This window comes from Pituophis catenifer, unplaced genomic scaffold (genome assembly GCF_029215685.1).
Source record: "Pituophis catenifer annectens isolate HBS135680 unplaced genomic scaffold, rPitCat1.0.hap2 SCAF_1, whole genome shotgun sequence".
Taxonomy (NCBI): domain Eukaryota; kingdom Metazoa; phylum Chordata; class Lepidosauria; order Squamata; family Colubridae; genus Pituophis; species Pituophis catenifer.
In genome coordinates this window covers 3,742,542-3,761,306 of record NW_027256881.1, presented here as the reverse complement: position 1 = coordinate 3,761,306, position 18,765 = coordinate 3,742,542, and the positions used below count along the sequence as shown (strand labels likewise).

At 50.9% G+C, this 18,765-nt stretch overlaps 1 protein-coding gene across 1 annotated transcript in view; it reads right to left on the bottom strand.

The window, feature by feature from the left end:
* USP32 (ubiquitin specific peptidase 32) overlaps positions 1-18,765 on the bottom strand; it is a 223,798-nt gene that overhangs the window by 125,675 nt on the left and 79,358 nt on the right. Inside the window, exon 3 of the mRNA XM_070932007.1 lies at positions 6,016-6,121. Coding sequence (XP_070788108.1) covers positions 6,016-6,121 — 106 coding nt within the window. The remainder of the gene's footprint in view (positions 1-6,015; positions 6,122-18,765) is intronic.

Here is an 18,765-nt window from a genome sequence, read left to right as displayed (position 1 = left end):
AGGGGGAGGGGGAGGGAAGGGAAGGGAAGGGAGTGGAATGGAGTGGAGTGGAAGGGAGGGGAGGGGAGGGGAGTGGAAGGGAAGGGAATGGAGTGGAAGGGAAGGGAGGGGGAGGGGGAGGGGAGTGGAGTGGAGTGGAGTGGAAGGGAGTGGAGTGGAAGGGAAGGGAGGGGAGGGGAGGGGGAGGGGAAGGGAGGGGGAGTGGAGTGGAAGGGAAGGGAGTGGAGTGGAAGGGAAGGGAGGGGGAGTGGAAGGGAAGGGAAGGGAAGGGAAGGGAAGGGAAGGAGTGGAATGGAGTGGAGTGGAAGGGAGGGGGAGGGGGAGTGGAAGGGAAGGGAAGGGAAGGGAAGGAGAGTGGAATGGAGTGGAGTGGAAGGGAGGGGAGGGGAGGGCGAGGGGAGTGGAAGGGAGTGGAATGGAGTGGAGTGGAAGGGAGGGGAGGGGGAGGGGAGGGGAGTGGAAGGGAAGGGAATGGAGTGGAAGGGAAGGGAGGGGGAGGGGGAGGGGGAGTGGAGTGGAGTGGAGTGGAGTGGAAGGGAAGGGAAGGGGGAGGAGAAGGGAAGGGAGGGAAGGGAAGGGAAGGGAAGGGGAGGGGAAGTGGAGTGGAGTGGAGTGGAGTGGACGTGGAGTGGAAGGGGAAGGGAAGGGAGGGAGGGGGAGGGGAAGGGAGGGGAGTGGAGTGGGAAGGGAAGGGAGTGGAGTGGAAGGGAAGGGAGGGGAGGGGGAGGGAAGGGAAGGGAGTGGAGGGAGGAGTGGAAGGGAAGGGAGGGGAGGAGAAGGAAGGGAAGGGAAGGGAGGGGGAGTGGAGTGGAGTGAGTGGAGTGGAAGGGAGTGGAGTGGAGGGAAGGGAGGGGAGGGGAGGGGGAGAGGAAGGAAGGGAAGGGAAGGGAGGAAGGGAGTGGAATGCGAGTGGAGTGGAAGGGAGGGGAGGGGAGGGGGAGTGGCAGGGAAGGGAGGGGGAGTGGAAGGGAAGGGAAGGGAAGGGAAGGGAAGGGAGTGGAATGGAGTGGAGTGGAAGGGAGGGAGGGGAGGGGAGTGGAAGGGAAGGGAATGGAGTGGAAGGGAAGGAGGGGAGGGGGAGGGGGAGGGGAGTGGAGTGGAGTGGAGTGGAGTGGCAAGGGAGTGGAGTGGAAGGGAAGGGAGGGGAGGGGGAGGGGAGGGGAAGGGAGGGGAGGGGAGTGGAGTGGAAGGGAGTGGAGTGGAAGGGAAGGGAGGGGGAGTGGCAAGGGAAGGGAAGGGAAGGGAAGGGAAGGGAAGGGAAGGGACGGGAGTGGAATGGGAGTGGAGTGGAAGGGAGGGGAGGGGAGGGGAGTGGAAGGGAAGGGAATGGAGTGGAAGGGAAGGGAGGGGGAGGGGGAGGGGAGTGGACGTGGAGTGGAAGGGAGTGGAGTGGAAGGGAAGGGAGGGGAGGGGAGGGGGAGGGGAAGGGAGGGGAGTGGAGTGGAAGGGAAGGGAGTGGAGTGGAAGGGAAGGGAGGGGGGAGTGGAAGGGAAGGGAAGGGACAGGGAAGGGAAGGGAAGGGAAGGGAGTGGAATGGAGTGGAGTGGAAGGGAGGGGGAGGGGAGGGGAGTGGAAGGAAGGGAATGGAGTGGAAGGGAAGGGAGGGGGAGGGGGAGAGGGGAGTGGAGTGGAGTGGAGTGGAGTGGAAGGGAGTGGAGTGGGAAGGGACAGGGAGGGGAGGGGAGGGGAGGGGAAGGGGAAGGGAGGGGAGTGGAGTGGAAGGGAAGGGAAGTGGAAGGGAAGGGAGGGGGAGTGGAAGGGAAGGGAAGGGAAGGGAAGGGAAGGGAAGGGAAGGGAGTGGAATGGAGTGGAGTGGAAGGGAGGGGAGGGGGAGGGGGAGTGGAAGGGAAGGGAGTGGAGTGGAAGGGAAGGGAGGGGGAGGAGAAGGGAAGGCGAAGGGAAGGGAAGGGAAGGGAGTGGAATGGAGTGGAGTGGAAGGGAGGGGAGGGGGAGGGCGAGGGGAGTGGAGTGGAGGGAGTGGAAGGGAGGGGAGGGGAGGGGAGTGGAAGGGAAGGGAATGGCGTGGAAGGGAAGGGAGGGGGGAGGGGGAGGGGAGGGGGAGTGGAGTGGAGTGGAGTGGAGTGGAAGGCGAAGGGAGGGGAGGGGAGGGGAGGGGAAGGGAGGGGAGTGGAGTGGAAGGGAAGGGAGTGGAGTGGAAGGGAAGGGAGGAGGGGGCAGTGGAAGGGAAGGGAAGGGAAGGGAAGGGAAGGGAAGGGAGTGGAATGGAGTGGAGTGGAAGGGAGGGGAGGGGGAGGGGAGTGGAAGGGACGGGAGGGGGAGTGGAAGGGAAGGGAAGGGAAGGGAAGGGAAGGGAGTGGAATGGAGTGGAGTGGAAGGGAGGGGAGGGGAGGGGAGTGGAAGGGAGGGGAGGGGAGGGGAGTGGAAGGGAAGGGAGGGGGAGGGGGAGGGGAGTGGAGTGGAGTGGAGTGGAAGGGAGGGAAGGGAAGGAAGGGAAGGGAAGGGAAAGGGAGAGGAATGGAGTGGAGTGGAAGGGAGGGGAGGGGGAGTGGAAGGGAAGGGAAGGGAAGGGAAGGGGAGTGGAATGGAGTGGAGTGGAAGGGAGGGGAGGGAAGGGGAAGGGAGTGGAATGGAGTGGAGTGGAAGGGAGGGGAGGGGAGGGGAGTGGAAGGGAAGGGAATGGCGTGGAAGGGAAGGGAGGGGGCGAGGGGGAGGGAGGGGAGTGGAGTGGAGTGGAGTGGAGTGGAAGGGGAAGGGAGGGGAGGGGAGGGGAGGGGAAGGGAGGGGAGTGGAGTGGAAGGGGAAGGGAGTGGAGTGGAAGGGGAAGGGAGGGGGAGTGGAAGGGACAGGGAAGGAAGGGAAGGGAAGGGAGTGGAATGGAGTGGAGTGGAAGGGAGGGGAGGGGAGGGGGAGTGGAAGGGAAGGGAACGGAAGGGAAGGGAAGGGGAGGGGAGGGGGAGGGGAGTGGAGTGGAGTGCGAGTGGAAGGGAAGGGAGGGGAGGGGAGGGGAGGGGAGGGGAAGGGCAGGGGGAGTGGAGTGGAAGGGAAGGGAGTGGAGTGGAAGGGAAGGGAGGGGGAGTGGAAGGGAAGGGAAGGGAAGGAAGGGAAGGGAGTGGAATGGAGTGGAGTGGAAGGGACGGGGAGGGGAGGGGGAGTGGAAGGGAAGGGAATGGAGTGGAAGGGAAGGGAGGGGGAGGGGGAGGGGAGTGGAGTGGAGTGGAGTGGAGTGGAGTGGAAGGGAAGGGAGGGGAGGGGAGGGAGAGGGGGAGGGGGCAAGGGAGGGGAGGAGTGGAGTGGAAGGGAAGGGACGTGGAGTGGAAGGGAAGGGAGGGGGAGTGGAAGGGAAGGGAAGGGAAGGGAAGGGAAGGGAAGGGAGTGGAAGGGAAGGGAGGGGGAGGGGGAGGGGGAGTGGAGTGGAGTGGAGTGGAAGGGAGTGGAGTGGAAGGGAAGGGAGGGGAGGGGAGGGGAGGGGAAGGGAGGGGAGTGGAGTGGAAGGGAAGGGAGTGGAGTGGAAGGGAAGGGAGGGGGAGTGGAAGGGAAGGGAAGGGAAGGGAAGGGAAGGGAGTGGAATGGAGTGGAGTGGAAGGGAGGGGAGGGGGAGGGGAGTGGAAGGGAAGGGAATGGAGTGGAAGGGAAGGGAGGGGGAGGGGGAGGGGAGTGGAGTGGAGTGGAGTGGAGTGGAAGGGAGTGGAGTGGAAGGAAGGGAGGGGAGGGGAGGGGAGGGGAGGGGAAGGGAGGGGCAGTGGAGTGGAAGGGAAGGGAAGTGGAAGGGAAGGGAGGGGGGAAGTGGAAGGGAAGGGAAGGGAAGGGAAGGGAAGGGAGTGGAACTGGAGTGGAGTGGAAGGGAGGGGAGGGGAGGGGAGTGGAAGGGAAGGGAATGGAGTGGAAGGGAAGGGAGGGGGAGGGGGAGGGGAGTGGAGTGGAGTGGAGTGGAGGGAGTGGAGTGGAAGGGAAGGGAGGGGAGGGGAGGGGAGGGGAAGGGAGGGGAGTGGAGTGGAAGGGAAGGGAGTGGAGTGGAAGGGAAGGGAGGGGGAGTGGAAGGGAAGGGAAGGGAAGGGAAGGGAGTGGAATGGAGTGGAATGGAGTGGAGTGGAAGGGAGGGGAGGGGAGGGGAGGGGAAGGGAGGGGAGTGGAGTGGAAGGGAAGGGGAGTGGAGTGGAAGGGAAGGGAGGGGGAGTGGAAGGAAGGGAAGGGAAGGGAAGGGAAGGGAGTGGAATGGAGTGGAGTGGAAGGGAGGGGAGGGAGGGGAGGGGAGTGGAAGGGAAGGGAATGGAGTGGGAAGGGAAGGGAGGGGGAGGGGGAGGGGAGTGGAGTGGAGTGGAGTGGAAGGGAAGGGAGGGGGAGGGGAGGGGAGGGGAGGGGGAAGGGAGGGGAGTGGAGTGGAAGGGAAGGGAGTGGAGTGGCAGGGAAGGAGGGGGAGTGGAAGGGAAGGAGGAAGGGCAAGGGGTGGAATGGAGTGGAGTGGAAGGGAGGGGAGGGGAGGGGAGTGGAAGGGAAGGGAATGGAGTGGAAGGGAAGGGAGGGGCGAGGGGGAGGGGAGTGGAGTGGAGTGGAGTGGAGTGGAGTGGAAGGGAAGGGAGGGGGAGGGCGGAGGGAGGGGACGGGGGAGGGGAGGAGGGGAAGGGAGGGGAGTGGAGTGGAAGGGAAGGGAGTGGAGTGGAAGGGAAGGGAGGGGGAGTGGAAGGGAAGGGAAGGGAAGGGAAGGGAAGGGAGTGGAATGGAGTGGAGTGGAAGGGAGGGGAGGGGAGGGGAGTGGAAGGGAAGGGAATGGAGTGGAAGGGAAGGGAGGGGGAGGGGGAGGGGAGTGGAGTGGAGTGGAGTGGAGTGGAAGGGAGTGGAGTGAAGGGAAGGGAGGGGAGGGGAGGGGAGGGCGAGGGGAAGGGAGGGGAGTGGAGTGGAAGGGAAGGAGTGGAAGGGAAGGGGAGGGGGAAGTGGAAGGGAAGGGAAGGGAAGGGAAGGGAAAGGGAAGGGGAAGGGAAGGGAGTGGAATGGAGTGGAGTGGAAGGGAGGGGAGGGGAGGGGAGTGGAAGGGACGGGAATGGAGTGGAAGGGAAGGGAGGGGGAGGGGGAGGGGAGTGGAGTGGAGTGGAGTGGAAGGGAGTGGAGTGGAAGGGAAGGAGGGGAGGGGAGGGGAGGGAAGGGAGGGAGTGGAGTGGAAGGGAAGGGAGTGGAGTGGAAGGGAAGGAGGGGGAGTGGAAGGGAAGGGAAGGGAAGGGAAGGGAAGGGAAGGGAGTGGAATGGAGTGGAAGGGAGGGGAGGGGAGGGAGTGGAAGGGAGGGGAGGGGAGGGGAGGGGAAGGGAGGGGAGTGGAGTGGAAGGGAAGGGAGTGGAGTGGAAGGGAAGGGGAGTGGAAGGGAAGGGAAGGGAGGAAGGAGGAGTGGAATGGAGTGGAGTGGAAGGGAGGGGAGGGTGAGGGGAGTGGAAGGGAGGGGAGGGGGAGGGGAGTGGAAGGGAAGGGAGGGGGAGGGGGAGGGGAGTGGAGTGGAGTGGAGTGGAAGGGAGGGAAGGGAAGGGAAGGGAAGGGAAGGGAAGGGAACGGAACGGAACGGAACGGAACGGAACAGAACAGAACAGAACAGAACAGAACAGAACAGAACAGAACAGAACAGAACAAGAGAGTTGGAAAGGACCTTGGAGGTCTTCTAGTCCCAACCTCCTGCTCAGGCAGCAAACCATATATCATTTCAGGCAAATTGAGCTACACAGCTGTGAAAACTCCAGCTGAGCTGGTCCACCCGTCTCCTTGTGCCTTCTCTCTCTTCCAAATATGACTGGTACTTATCCCAAAGGTGCTTTTTTTCCAAAAGCTCGACTGGACTTTCTTGGAGGTTCACCCCCCCCCCCCCTTTGAAAACATTTCCCTTCTCATCCAAAAAGCTGCTTGGAGTTCTTCTTCTTCTTTTTCCAGTTCTTCTTCAGTTCAGAACCGAGGAAGCTTCTTGGGTGAGAAGGGAAACGTTTTCAAAGAAAAAAAAAGCAAGAACGTCCTATTGCCCTTTTTGGGAAAAGCCACCACGGGACAACCATGACCTGGTTGAGAAGTGACTTGATACTTACATTTGGCTTTCTCTTCATCTCGGCCCCTCGTCAGCAGGACTAAGCCCACTATCAGGTTATTGAAATGCAGGCCTTTCGATGTGCCACCAAAAGAACAGTATATGACCTGAAAGAAAATAGGAGAAAAATGTCAATCTGGGCAAGATCAGAAGAGGGAAACTCTCTGGGCCCTCCTGCATGACCCGCTGCGGAGATCAAAAACAAAGAGAGCTTAGAAGTCATTCCGCCGAATTTATTGTTTACGGGTTTTAAAGGAGGGGGGGGGGCTGCAAATCAAGATGACCCCATTTCAAACCCGGCCTGTGTCATGAACTCGCCAGGTGGGCTTTGTCAAAGAGCTTCCCCTTTGTAATCTGGAAGAAAAGGAGGCCAGCCTGCTTTAAAAGGTGGTGAGCTCATCACCTCTTAAGTGCCCGTGTAGCATTTTGTATATTTGAAAGCATTCGGCCGGCGTTCACTTGGATGAGTGGATTGGCCCCAATTCAGTGGCCTCTGGTGCTCAGGAAGGTGCTGTCCACTTCGAAACGCATCTAGGCTGCTGCGGCCATCTTTTCGTTTCTCAGCTTGCCACACTGTGTGTGTGTGTGTGTGTGTGTGTGTGTGTGTGTGTGTGTGTGTAGAGCAGGGGTATCAAACTCAAGGCCCGCGGGACACTTAGATCTGCGGTGGGCCGCCCTGGAAACAGCAAAGGACTAGCCCACAGTGCAATGGGTGAAATTCAATTTTTTTTACTACCAGTTCTGTGGGTGTGGTAGGGGAAGGATACTGCAAAATCCCCATTCCCACCCCATTCTGCGGCCAGCCAGAGGTGGTATTTGCCGGTTCTCTGAACTACTCAAAATTTCCGCTACCGGTTCTCCAGAACCTGTCAGAACCTGTTGGATTTCACCCCCGCCACAGTGCCTCTAACAGCGAAAACAGAGCCTGGGCAGGCGGCAGCCACTCCAACCTCTGTTTTTGCTGGCAGAGGGCTGCAGGAGGTCGTCGCAGCCGAAAACGGATCCTGGACGAGCAATTTGACATCCACCCTGGGCACGCCCATCCCGCCACCCCTAGATCAAACACAACCCTGATGTGGCCCTCAATGAAATTGAGTTTGACTCCCCTGGTGTCGTGGCTTGGAATGTCAGACCAGACAATAACAACAGATTGTCCCGTGGGAACCAAGGTCATCTCAACAGGTGCTGGTTGGAGATTAGAAGGAGTTGCCGGGGAGACGCCAGAACACCTGATTGGACAATGTAACCTGTGACAAGGGGAACATCCATTCTTTAATTATATGAAAACCGCAGGACATATTTAGAGGTGGTTCCAGGCGGCGGGGATAAAATGCGATGCACGGAGGCCAAAAATGCTACGTGTGGAGGCGGTGACGTGCTGTGGTGGTCCCTGCAGCCTGGAATGGTTCTCAAATGGAGTATTCGGAGACCAAAAACACGAGGCACGGAGGTGGCGATGGTCTGTGGCAATCCCTGCAGCCTGGAACAGCTGATTGGGGGTATTCTGGGAGGCCGATCCACTCGCCAATCAGCTGCTTGTGTTGAATCAGGCTGTGATAATGTGCTGAAGCTGACTAGGCTGTTTGCTATTTGCTGCAAGGACGCTAGCCAGATGAATACCGATGGATGCTGGTAGACAGAGGCATGATTTTTTTTTTCTTGTTTTCCTCCCCCAAAACTAATGTACGTCCTATACTCCGGAGCATCTTAAACTCCAAAAAATCCAGTAAATGCCACACACAAGAATAGGCCAAAGCACACACTCTGCTAGAGAGAGCATCCCTAAGGTTGGGCTCCAGTATGACTCCGAAAGTTCGGAAGACAAAACCTCTGGTCCCGGTGATCGACCCAGATTGGATCCTGGAACATTATACTGGGACGCATAAACGTATTCGCCTTCCCTGTACTTGTCTTCGTCCCCAAGCCTCTTTCACTCGTTTATCCTGATCACACATGCCCCGTGTATCATATCACTTATTAGCTCCTGTCCAGGTTGAAGTGCAAGGTGATTATTTATAGGCTCCAGAAGTCATGTGAGAAGTCACCCTGGGACAAACCTCCCCTTGCTTTTAAAATAAAAATAACGTGGCCTGCCCTGTAGCTCCAACCACAAGTGTCAGCAATGGCACGATCGGTTGATTCAGAAGCACAGAAGCAATTGGGAAAATGTGACCATGTTAGACTAGGCCAAGTCCAAAAAAGGCCAGGGGTTTTCTAGAAGCCGGGCACTCTGACAAATAAGGCATCAATAGACACATAGACATGAACAACTTCTGTAGACTATGCAAAAGAGACAATCAACCAGCCCAAAAGAAGACAAAAAGACTCCGGCACCTCTCCACCAGCAATCAGCACCCAGATCAGCCTAGATTAGTGATGGCTAACCTTTTTGACATCGCGTGCCAGGAGCGGGGAGAGCGCGGGGAGGGAGTGAACGCATGTGCCCACACCCATAATTCTATGCACCCTGCCCCCACGTGACACAGACACACCGCTCCTGGCACGCGATGGCCCAGTGAGCCCATTTTTCGCTCTCCCCAGGCTCCAGGGCCTTTCTAGGTGGGACCAGAAGTTGGCAAATGGGCCATTTTCGGCCTCCGGGGAGCCTCTTGGGGGGGGTCGTTTTCACCCTCCTAGAAAGGCTCTGGAGCCTGGAGAGAGAGAAAAATGCCCCCCCCCGAGGTCCTCCAGAGGCAGGAAACACCCTGTTTCCCTACTTCTGGTGGGCCCAGAAGGCCTGAAATCTGAGCTCACGTGCCCACCGATATAGCTGTTTTCCTGCCTAAGGCGGGACTACAACTCACTGTCTCCTGGTGATTGGCCCAAAGTCACCCGGTTGGCTTTCATATTAAGGTGAAACTAGAACTTTCCATCTCCCACTTTTTAGCCTGGTGACTTAACCACTAGACCAAACTAGACAAAACCACTAGATCAAACTTATTTAAATTATTCATAACCTAATAATTCATTGTTGCTTCGAATATAATGAAATATGAGACATTTACAGTATTCATTCAAAATACAGGCTAACAAGATAAATAAGTCATGTAAATGTATTATTAGTACATACAGTATGTACTTGAATAGTAATTGCAGTAGATAACTATATAAAGAATTGTAACTATTTACAGCTAAAGTGATATATTGTACCTTTTTTGTATTTTTTCACTTTTTTTTTTAATCAACGCGTTCTGTGTGGGCTTTTTTTTCTTCCTTTTTTCTTTTTTGACAATGAAGGAATTTTATCTTTGTGTGTGAGGGATGGTTCTGTTTCTCTGTCATTATTATAAAAGCAAAAAAAAAAAGTACTATTTTTGAAATAATTTTCTGAGTAGATGCGTACAGATGTTGCTTTGGGTACCAAAAACCTGTACTTTCAAAGCTGGCTTTGCTCATTAATACAATGTGCAAAATAAAAGTGTCCACAGGACTGCAAATAGAGGTAATCCTCGACCACTTCTTTAGTGACTGTTCAAAGTGACAATGGCACTGAAAAATATGATGACTTATGACCATTTCTCACACTTATGACCATCACAGTGTATTCACAGTGTATCACAGCAATATTCCAGTATTTGAGAGGTTGCCACAAAGAGGATGGGGTCAGTTTGTTTTCCAAAGTACCAGAAGGCAAGTGTTGTGGCCCTGCCCTCTGAGCCTGTCCCATCGGAGGAAGAAAGCTCCGAGCATGAGGAAGAGGAGTCAGCCAGGCCTCCCTCTCCAGGCCCCTCCCCTCTGGCACTGTCTCAGGTGCCGGCCGAGGGCGAGGAGATTAGCAGGGAGACAGGTGTCTCGGATGAGAGTGAGGGAGAGACGTCATTCCTGGATGCACGCCTCCGAATCGTGATAAACGATTGCAGCAGCTCAGGAGGCGTGCTAGGGATTAGACCTGAGTCACTGGACCACACCCCAGAGACTATATAATAGAGGGTGGTGGCCAGTGATCCCTGTGACGAACAAAAATAAACCTTGGATAGTCACTAGAGCATCGTCCGAAACTGCTGAGAGGAATATTTATTTTTGTTGGATTCTTGTACGCTGAGTATATTATCTTTCTGTTTCTGTGGAAATAAAAGCACTTGGCAGACGGTGTGTATATCGCTGCCAAGTTGGAGATAAAGACCTGGGTGTGTGCCAAGTGCTTCCTTAACCCTCGGCTGGCTGTGTTTGTGTGTGTGTGTGTGGACGGGGACAGATCAGCAAGGCAAGAAAGAATGGATGGAAACTAATCAAGGAGAGAGGCAACCTGGAATTAAGGAGGAATTTTCTGACACTGCGAACAATTAACCAGTGGAACAGCTTGCCTCCAGAAATTGTAAATGCTCTAACAGTGGAGGTTTTTAAGAAGAAATTGGACAGCCATTTGTCTGAAATGGTATAGGGCCGTGATGGCGAACCTATGGCACGCGTGCCTGAGGTGGCACACAGAGCCATCTTTCCGGGCACGGGAGCTGTCGCCCAACTCAACAGCAGCTGCACATGCATGCACACCCCAGCTAGTGTTCGGGCCTCCGGTGCGCATGTGCGCAATTCCGGAGACCCAGCTGGTCTTCGGAGCTCTCCTGTGCATGTGCACGAGTTTGCGCATGTGCGTGCAAGTACCTGCACACACTTGCGCATGCACAGATGACATTCGCACATGTGCATTGCATGCGCAAAAGCCATGCACATGTGCAGATGGCGCAATTCTGCACGCAGCGCAGGGGGGGAGCCACGTGAAAGCCACACGCATGCAGATGGTGCAATTATCCGTGCAGCGCACGGGGGGAGCTGCGCGAAAGCCGCGCGCCTTCGCAGATGGTGCGGTTGCAGTCATAATTGTGAAAAAAGGTCATAAGTCACCTTTTTCAGGGATGCTGTAGCTTCAAACGGTCACTAAATGAACCGTTGTCAGTCAAGGACTACCTGTATTCAGTCTTTGAGGCTGAATTTCTTCTAAGGTGCATAACAGATCTTCGCTACCGTCTTCAAGTTTTCCCTACAATGGTGCTTTTTAAATTGCCAGAATTTCAGACCTGCAAGCGTGCAGCTTGACCTGATTAGCATCTCTGCAGTTACCATCAAAGCTTTGACTAATCCTTTGTGGAGAACTCCAGCTAAGGACCTTAATAGCAAGGCAACCACAGAGACACCTGGCTGATTTGATTACGGGGGGACTACAATAAATAGAAAACTTGGGTCTGTTGAGGTAGGGGATGTTTTCATTACTTTACAAGATTAATGCAGTTCAGCTCAGCTTTTTAACAAAGTTGAAAACACAAAGCACTTAGAGAGCGAAGAGATTTAAGCCTGGTTGGCTAGGGAAACATCACCCACCGTAGATAACACGGTACAAAATAATCCTCTACGTTTATTTTGGCTCCGGGAACAGCTGTCGGGTTCCAAAGGAATCTTGTCAATTTTTTTCCCTCGGCTTTGGGGAAAAAAAAAAAAAGCCGAGAGAAAGAAAAAGAAAAATCTGACAAAACACCACTTCAAAACACAGTGATTGTAAACGACTTCTTTCCTTGCCGAATTCAAGCTTCTGGGTGGAAAGAATATTTTTGCGGATTGTCAGGGATGTCTGCAAGTGTTATTTGTACGATGCTGCAATTTTTAAAAAGCCAGGATTTAGTTGTGAAAGGGCCCAATTTCCCCCCTTCCTCATTTTAGAACAGAAAGAGACGTCAAAATGAGGCTGAATGGGAGAAGCAAGGGAGAGGCCAATATGAGAACATCCCAGTTAAAAGCCAAAAGGAATAAACACACACACAAACACCACAAACACAAATGAAAAAGCAGCCTTCCTCACAAATGGCAACTATAAAAGGTAAAGGTTCCCCTCGCACATATGTGCTAGTTGTTCCTGACTCTAGGGGGCGGTGCTCGTTTCAAAGCCGAAGAGCCAGCGCTGTCCGAAGACGTCTCCCTGGTCATGTGGCCGGCATGACTCAATGCCAAAGGCGCCCGGAACGCTGTTACCTTCCCACCAAAGGTGGTCCCTATTTTTCTACTTGCATTTTTTACGTGCTTTCAAACTGCTAGGTTGGCAGAAGCTGGGACAAGTCACGGGAGCTCACCCCATTACGCGGCACTAGGGATTCGAACCGCTGAACTGCCAACCTTTCGATCGACAAACTCAGCATCTTAGCCACTGAGCCACCGCATCCCTATACAGGGACTATACAGGACTTGAATTCAGCCCATTTCCAAGACTGGTGACTGTGCAAATGAGACCTGCAGGTATAAAAGAAGAAAAAAAAAACCCAACATCGGCCCTCTGGAGTGACAAGGGAGTACAGATAGTCCTCGATTTACAACCACAATGGAGCCCAAAATTTATGTTGCCTAAGTGAGACAGTTAAGTGAGTTTTGCCCCATTTTTACGATGTGTCACCATTTTTAAGTGAATCACTGCAACTGTTAAGTTAGTAACACGGCTGTTAAGTAAATCTGGCTTCCCCGTTGACTTGGCTTCTCAGAAGGTCGCAAAAGGGGATCACATGACCCCGGGACACAGCAACCATCATAAATATGAGCACCTACTGCTGCAACGGTCAAAAGTGTGAAAAATGGTCATAAGTCACTTTTTTCCAGTGCTGTTGCAACTTCAAACAGTCACTAAATGAATGCTTGTAAGTTGAGGACCACCTGTAGGCAGGAAGTCGAAGAGCCCTCTGCATTTTATACGCCTGCCTATTAATTGCAACAGAATCTTAAAATTACATTTTCTCCAACTCTGCTCTTGGTGAGCTTGAGAGAAATATCCTTCAGGTCCTCGTCTCGTTTCAAATGACAGCTGTTGTTTTCTGATTCTTTGTAATGGCTGGGTGAATACCTGGTTTTAAAAATAAAATATTCCTCCCAATTCCTTTGCCAGCAGATCAGAGAGCTAATTGTTCAACCCCGGAGCCTGATGTTGCATTCAAAATCACCCTGAAAGAAAACTATGATTAACTTCAGGAGCCCCGTACTGGTGTGCGTGTATTTTTAACACAAAAGGATTAACTTCCTCGTCGACTTTGCTTGTCAGGAAGGTCCCAAAAGATGATCATGTAACCCAAAGGATGATCATGGTCACTGCAACTGTCGTATATATGAATCAATTGTCAAGCATCCAAATTTGACCATGGGAATGCTGCAATGTTTCCAAGTGTGAAAAACAGTCGTAAGTCGCTTTTTTCAGTGATGTTGTAAGTTTAACAGTCACTAACTGAATTGTTGTAAATCGAGGACTATCTGTATTGGGTCTCTACAGCGCTGTTTCTCAACCTTGGGGGCATTAAGTTGTATGGACTTCAACTCCCAGAATTCCCCCAATCAGCCATGTTCTAGAGCAGGGGTCTCCAACTTCGGCAACTTTAAGACTTGTGAACTTCAACTCCCATCCATACAGGTAATCCTCAACTTACAACCATTTGTTCAAAGTGACTTATGACTGGTCCTTGCTATTATGCCACTCTAGGAGTTCGATTCTGACTGGCTCAAGTTTGACTCAGCCTTCCGTCCTTCCAAGGTGGGTAAAATGAGGACCCAGATTGTTGGGGGCAATAGGCTGACTCTGTAAACCGCTTAAGGAGGGCTATAAAGCACTGTGAAGCGGTATATAAGTCTACGTGCAATTAATCTTCCAAAGTATCTGAAGGCAAGACAAGAAACAATGGATGGAAACTAATCGAGGAGAGAAGCAACCTGGAATTAAGAAGAAATTTCTTAACAATGAGGACAATTAACCAGTGGAACAGCTTGCCACCAGAAGTTGTGGGTGCTTCATCACTGGAAGTTTTTAAGAAGAGACTGGACAATCACTTGTCTGAAATGGTATAGGATCTCCTGCTTGAGCAGGGGGCTGGACTAGAAGACCTCCAAGGTCCCTTCCAGCTCTATTCTGATTCTATTATCTGTCCTTCTCTGCATCATTGGTCCAACTAGTGAAATGTTCTTCCTGCTAGGAAGTTCTTCTTAATGTCCAATGCTAATCTTCTTTCCGGTGATTTAACACCAATTTCCTGCACTCTGGAATGACACCAACCAGGTGTTGACCTTTCCAAACAGATGTTGATCTTTCCCAGAGATACCTTTCCTCTGACTTCTCTGTGGAGCAGTTAAATTTTCCAAAGAAGGTGTGGGTGGAGGATATCTAATCTCAGAGTGTCAATTTGACCGCTTTTCCGAGCTCCACTTGGGAGAACAGAAAGTGCTTCAGAAAATGCTTGACTTGAAGCTGTTTGTGGAGTTTCTGGGAATTAAATATAACAATGGACTTTTAACAAGGGTGTTGAAGTTTATTTTATTTTTATTTTATTTTTTTTGCTTTAATTTATATGCTGGCGTTCTCCGGAGACTCAGGGTGGCTTACAATGCGTTAAGCAATAGCCTTCAAACTTTTGTATATTTATACAAAGTCAGCTTATTGCCCCCACAATCTGGGTCCTCATTTTACCTACCTTTGAAAGGATGGAAGGCTGAGTCAACCTTGAGCCTGGTGAGATTTGAACTTGCAGTAATTGCAAGCAGCAGATGTTAATAACAGTGCTTTAGTCCACTGTACTACAGGTTCTTCATTAATTTTGGTGTGTGGGGGGGTTAACAGTTAACAGCTTCCTTGCTGTGAACAAGTATTGGGTCGACTTCATAGACAAGACAATAAATTTGTATATGTAGCGTATTTAAGAGAATGTGATGGTAAAATACTAGAGAATGTCGATTTATAACAATCGAAAATTTTTGTTGCTAAGCGAGACGTTTGTGAAGTTTTGCCCCATTTTATGACTTCTCTTGCCCCGTTTGTAAAGTGAAGCACTGCAGTTGTTAAGTTAGTAACACGGTTGTTAAGTGAATCTGGCTTCCCGGTTGACTTTGCTTATCAGAAGGTCACAAAAGCGGATCACACGACCCCCCAGGACACTGCAACCGTCATAAATAGGAGTCGGTTGCCAAGCATCTGGATTTTGATCACGTGACCATGGGGATGCTGCAACCCCATAAGTATGAAAAACGGTGATAATTCACTTTTTCTCAGTGCTGTTGTAACTTTGAACGGTCACTAAACGAACTGTTGTAAATCGAGGACTCCCTGTAGGTGAGGGAGGAGGACATTTAATCTGAGAGTTTCAACTTTGCTGTTTTTCTGAGCTTCCCTTGAGTGAACAGAAAGTGCTTCAGAAAATGCTAGGCCTTCAAGCTGTTTGTGGAGTTTCTGTGAGGTAAATATACTAACAGAGGGCTTTGAAATTTAATTTATTTTGGGAGGGTTAACAGTGAACAGCTTTCTTACAGCGAACAGGTATTGGGTTGACTTGATTGACAACCAGGGTGGATAAAAATCAATGATTTAAAAAAAAAAAAAAAATCAGATTTTTTTGATTTAAATCGGATTTTTTAAAATTTTTATCGAATTTATTTTAATAAAAAACTTTTGGGGTAAAAATCTATCATAAGGTAGTTTTCTATTTAAGATACATAAATAATTTCGTTTATTCAGCATGAAATGGAGCTTAGTTATGTAGCATGAGGCTGTATATTCTGCAACGCTGGGACTATTGGTGAGTCAACAGTGGGTCAAAGGAGGAGCAGAGATGACAGTTGCTCTTTAAAAATTATGATTTAAATCGAGTTGATTTAAATCAAGCCTTTTTACTAGTGATTTAAATCATGATTTAAACTGTGATTTAAATCAACTTGATTTAAATCAAATCCACCCTGTTGACAACAGATTTGTACACAGGTAGTCCTTGACTTACAACAGTTCGTTTAGTGACCATTCAAAGTTACAACGGGGCTGAATAAAGTGACTTACAACCGTTTCCCACAATTTATGACCATTACAGCATCCCCATGGTCACATGATCAAAATTCAGGCCCTTGGCAACCGACGCACATTTATGACGGTTGCGATGTCCTGAGATCACATGATCAATCTCCTTTTGCGACCTTCTGACAAGAAAATTCAATGGGGAAGCCAGATTCACTTAATTAACCATGTTACTGACTTAACAACTGCAACAATTCGCTTAACACCTGTGGCAAGAAAGGACGTAAATGGGGCAAAGCTCACTGAACGAATGTCTCGCTTAGCAACAGAAATTTTGGGCTCAATTATGACTGTAAGCTGAGGACTACCTGTATCATGTGACATCAAGAAGGGTCAGTAGTGGCCCAAGTTCTTGTCATATCCTTCGCTTTCCAAAGGAGAGATGTTTGAGGAGCATCAAGATATGGTTATATGGTTTCTTAGAATAGAATAGAATAGAATAGAATAGAATAGAATAGAATAGAATAGAATAGAATAGAATAGAATAGAATAGAATAGGATTTTTTTATTGGCCAAGTGTGATTGGACACACAAGGAATTTGTCTTGGTACAAATTATGTAGTTATGTACCCTGGCTCTCAGGGTACATAAAATAAAAATAACATGCTAACATCTTCTAACATGCTAAGCTTCCTCTATGGGACAAGAGTCGAAGCATCTCAAAAAACTGCAGCATCTCCACGCCAACATCCATGTTGTTAGGAATCCGATGGAGAGAATGCAAACCAAAAACCCTAAAGAAGCATTATTTTCCCTGCCTTCAAAGCCAGATAACACTGGTGGTCCTTGAAGTGTGTGATTTGTCTGCTGCAATGCATAGGTTGCTTTATTTTCTTGGATCAACCACTAAATCACTGTTTCGAGGTTTTCTGCTCTCCCGGTATCACAATAATGAGTTTTTAAGCCACCGTAGACGGATCGATACCAAATGGATGTCCCAAACAGAAGGATTGAGATGAAACGCCAAGGCGAGACCCTAGCATTTTTCACACCTTGGCAACCCTAGAGCTCAAGGGCTCCAAACTCTGTCCCCCTCGATGGAAAGCTCTTCAGTCTACAGCTCAACTTCTCTGCAAGATTTATTGTGAAGAAATTACCGTACTTTTTGGAGTATAAGATGCACTTTTCCCCCACTAAAAGAGGGTGGAAATGTTGGTGCGTCTTATACATCAAATACAGCCATTTGTGGCCTCCCGAAACCCCGCCCCGCGCATCCTGTTTTCGCCAATAACAGGCCTGTTTTTCGCAAAAACGGGGTCTGCAGAGGGTTTGGGAGGCCTGCAGAGTGCTCCTGGGGGCTGGGGAGGGCAAAAACTTTTTTTCTTGTTTACCTCTTCAAAATCTTGGTGCGAAATCTTGGGAAGGGCAAAAATGTGATGCGTGTTTTGCAAAAACAGGGACATTTTTGCCCTCCCCAGCCCCCAGGAGCACTCTGCAGGCCTCCCAAACCCTCTGCGTGCCCCATTTTTGCGATAAACAGGCACGTTTTTGGCCTCCCAAACCCCCCACGCATCACGTTTTTGCCCTCCCCAACCCCCAGGAGCACTCTGCAGGCCTCCCAAACCCTCTGCGCGTCCCGTTTTTGCAAAAAATGGGACGTGCAGAGGATTTGGGAGGCCTGCAGAGTGCTCCTGGGGGCTGGGGAGGGCAAAACCTTTTCTTTTCTTGTTTACCTCTTCAAAATCTTGGTGCGTCTTATACTCCGGTGCATCTTAATAGTCCAAAAAATGCAGTATATCATCCCATCTTTCTCCATGTCACAATGCCTAAGCTAGGATTCAGCTACAGGTAGTCCACTGTTTGCTTAGTGACTTTTCAAAGTTACAACAGCATTGAAAAAGGGGGCTTTTAACCGTTGTTCGCACTCACGACGGTTGCAGCATCCCCAATGGTTACGTGATCAAATTTCAGACGCTTGATAACTGACTCAGATTTATGATGGTTGCAATGCTCCAGGGTCACGCGATCCCCTTGTGCAACCTTCTGACAAGCAAAGTCATGGCTAAGGTGGGACTAGAACTCACAGTCTCCTGGTGATTGGTTCAAAGTCGCCCAACTGGCTTTCATGGCTCAAGTGGGACTAGAATTCACAGTCTCCTGGTGATTGGCTCAACGTTGCCCAGTTGGTTTTCATGGGTAATGAAGGACTAGAACTCATCATCTCCTGCTTTCTAGCTTGGTGCCTAAACTACTAATTAGATGACTAACAGGTCCCAGCCAAGGACAAAGCTTTACCTTGGTTATTCCCCATCACCCATCACCAGGTCTCGGTCTCAACTGCAACTCAAGGAGAGCCACAAATTAAGTCCCTCTGAGTTAAAATTTCTGCCATGTGCTTAATCTCCTCCCAAAGGTTGCACATTACTCCATCGGCCACAAAGGGATTATTCAATAACTCCTCAAGTGGAATTCAATGTTCTCAGAGAAAGCATGTCCAGGATGGAGAAAATGCTCTTTGGGAGATGGGGAAATTCTTCCTCTAAACCAGGTTGGGAGGACTTCCAGGATTTGCTCCAAAGCAGATGGGAGGACTTCCACTCCCAGGATTCCCTAGCCAACATGGGCTGGCTGGGGAATCCTGGGGGGGTGGAAATCCATCCGTCTTAAAATGGCCAAGATGGGAAAACCCTGCTCTGAAACTCTTCAGAAAGGAAAGCAGCTGTCAGGAAAAAAAGAAAGAAAGAAAGAAAGGAGGGAGGGAGGGAGGGAGGGAGGGAGGGAAGGAAGGAAGGAAGGAAGGAAGGAAGGAAGGAAGAAAGAAAGAAAGAAAGAAAGAAAGAAAGAAAGAAAGAAAGAAAGAAAGAAAGAAAGAAAGAAAGAAAGAAAGAAAGAAGGAAAGAAAAACTGTTCCTGCAATCAGGTGTTTGAAGAAATGCTGCCTTAAAAGAGTGGGGCAAATTTACCAAAGGAGCACAAATGAAAACCACAAGTTTCTCAAAGAGGCAAATCTACTGAAGG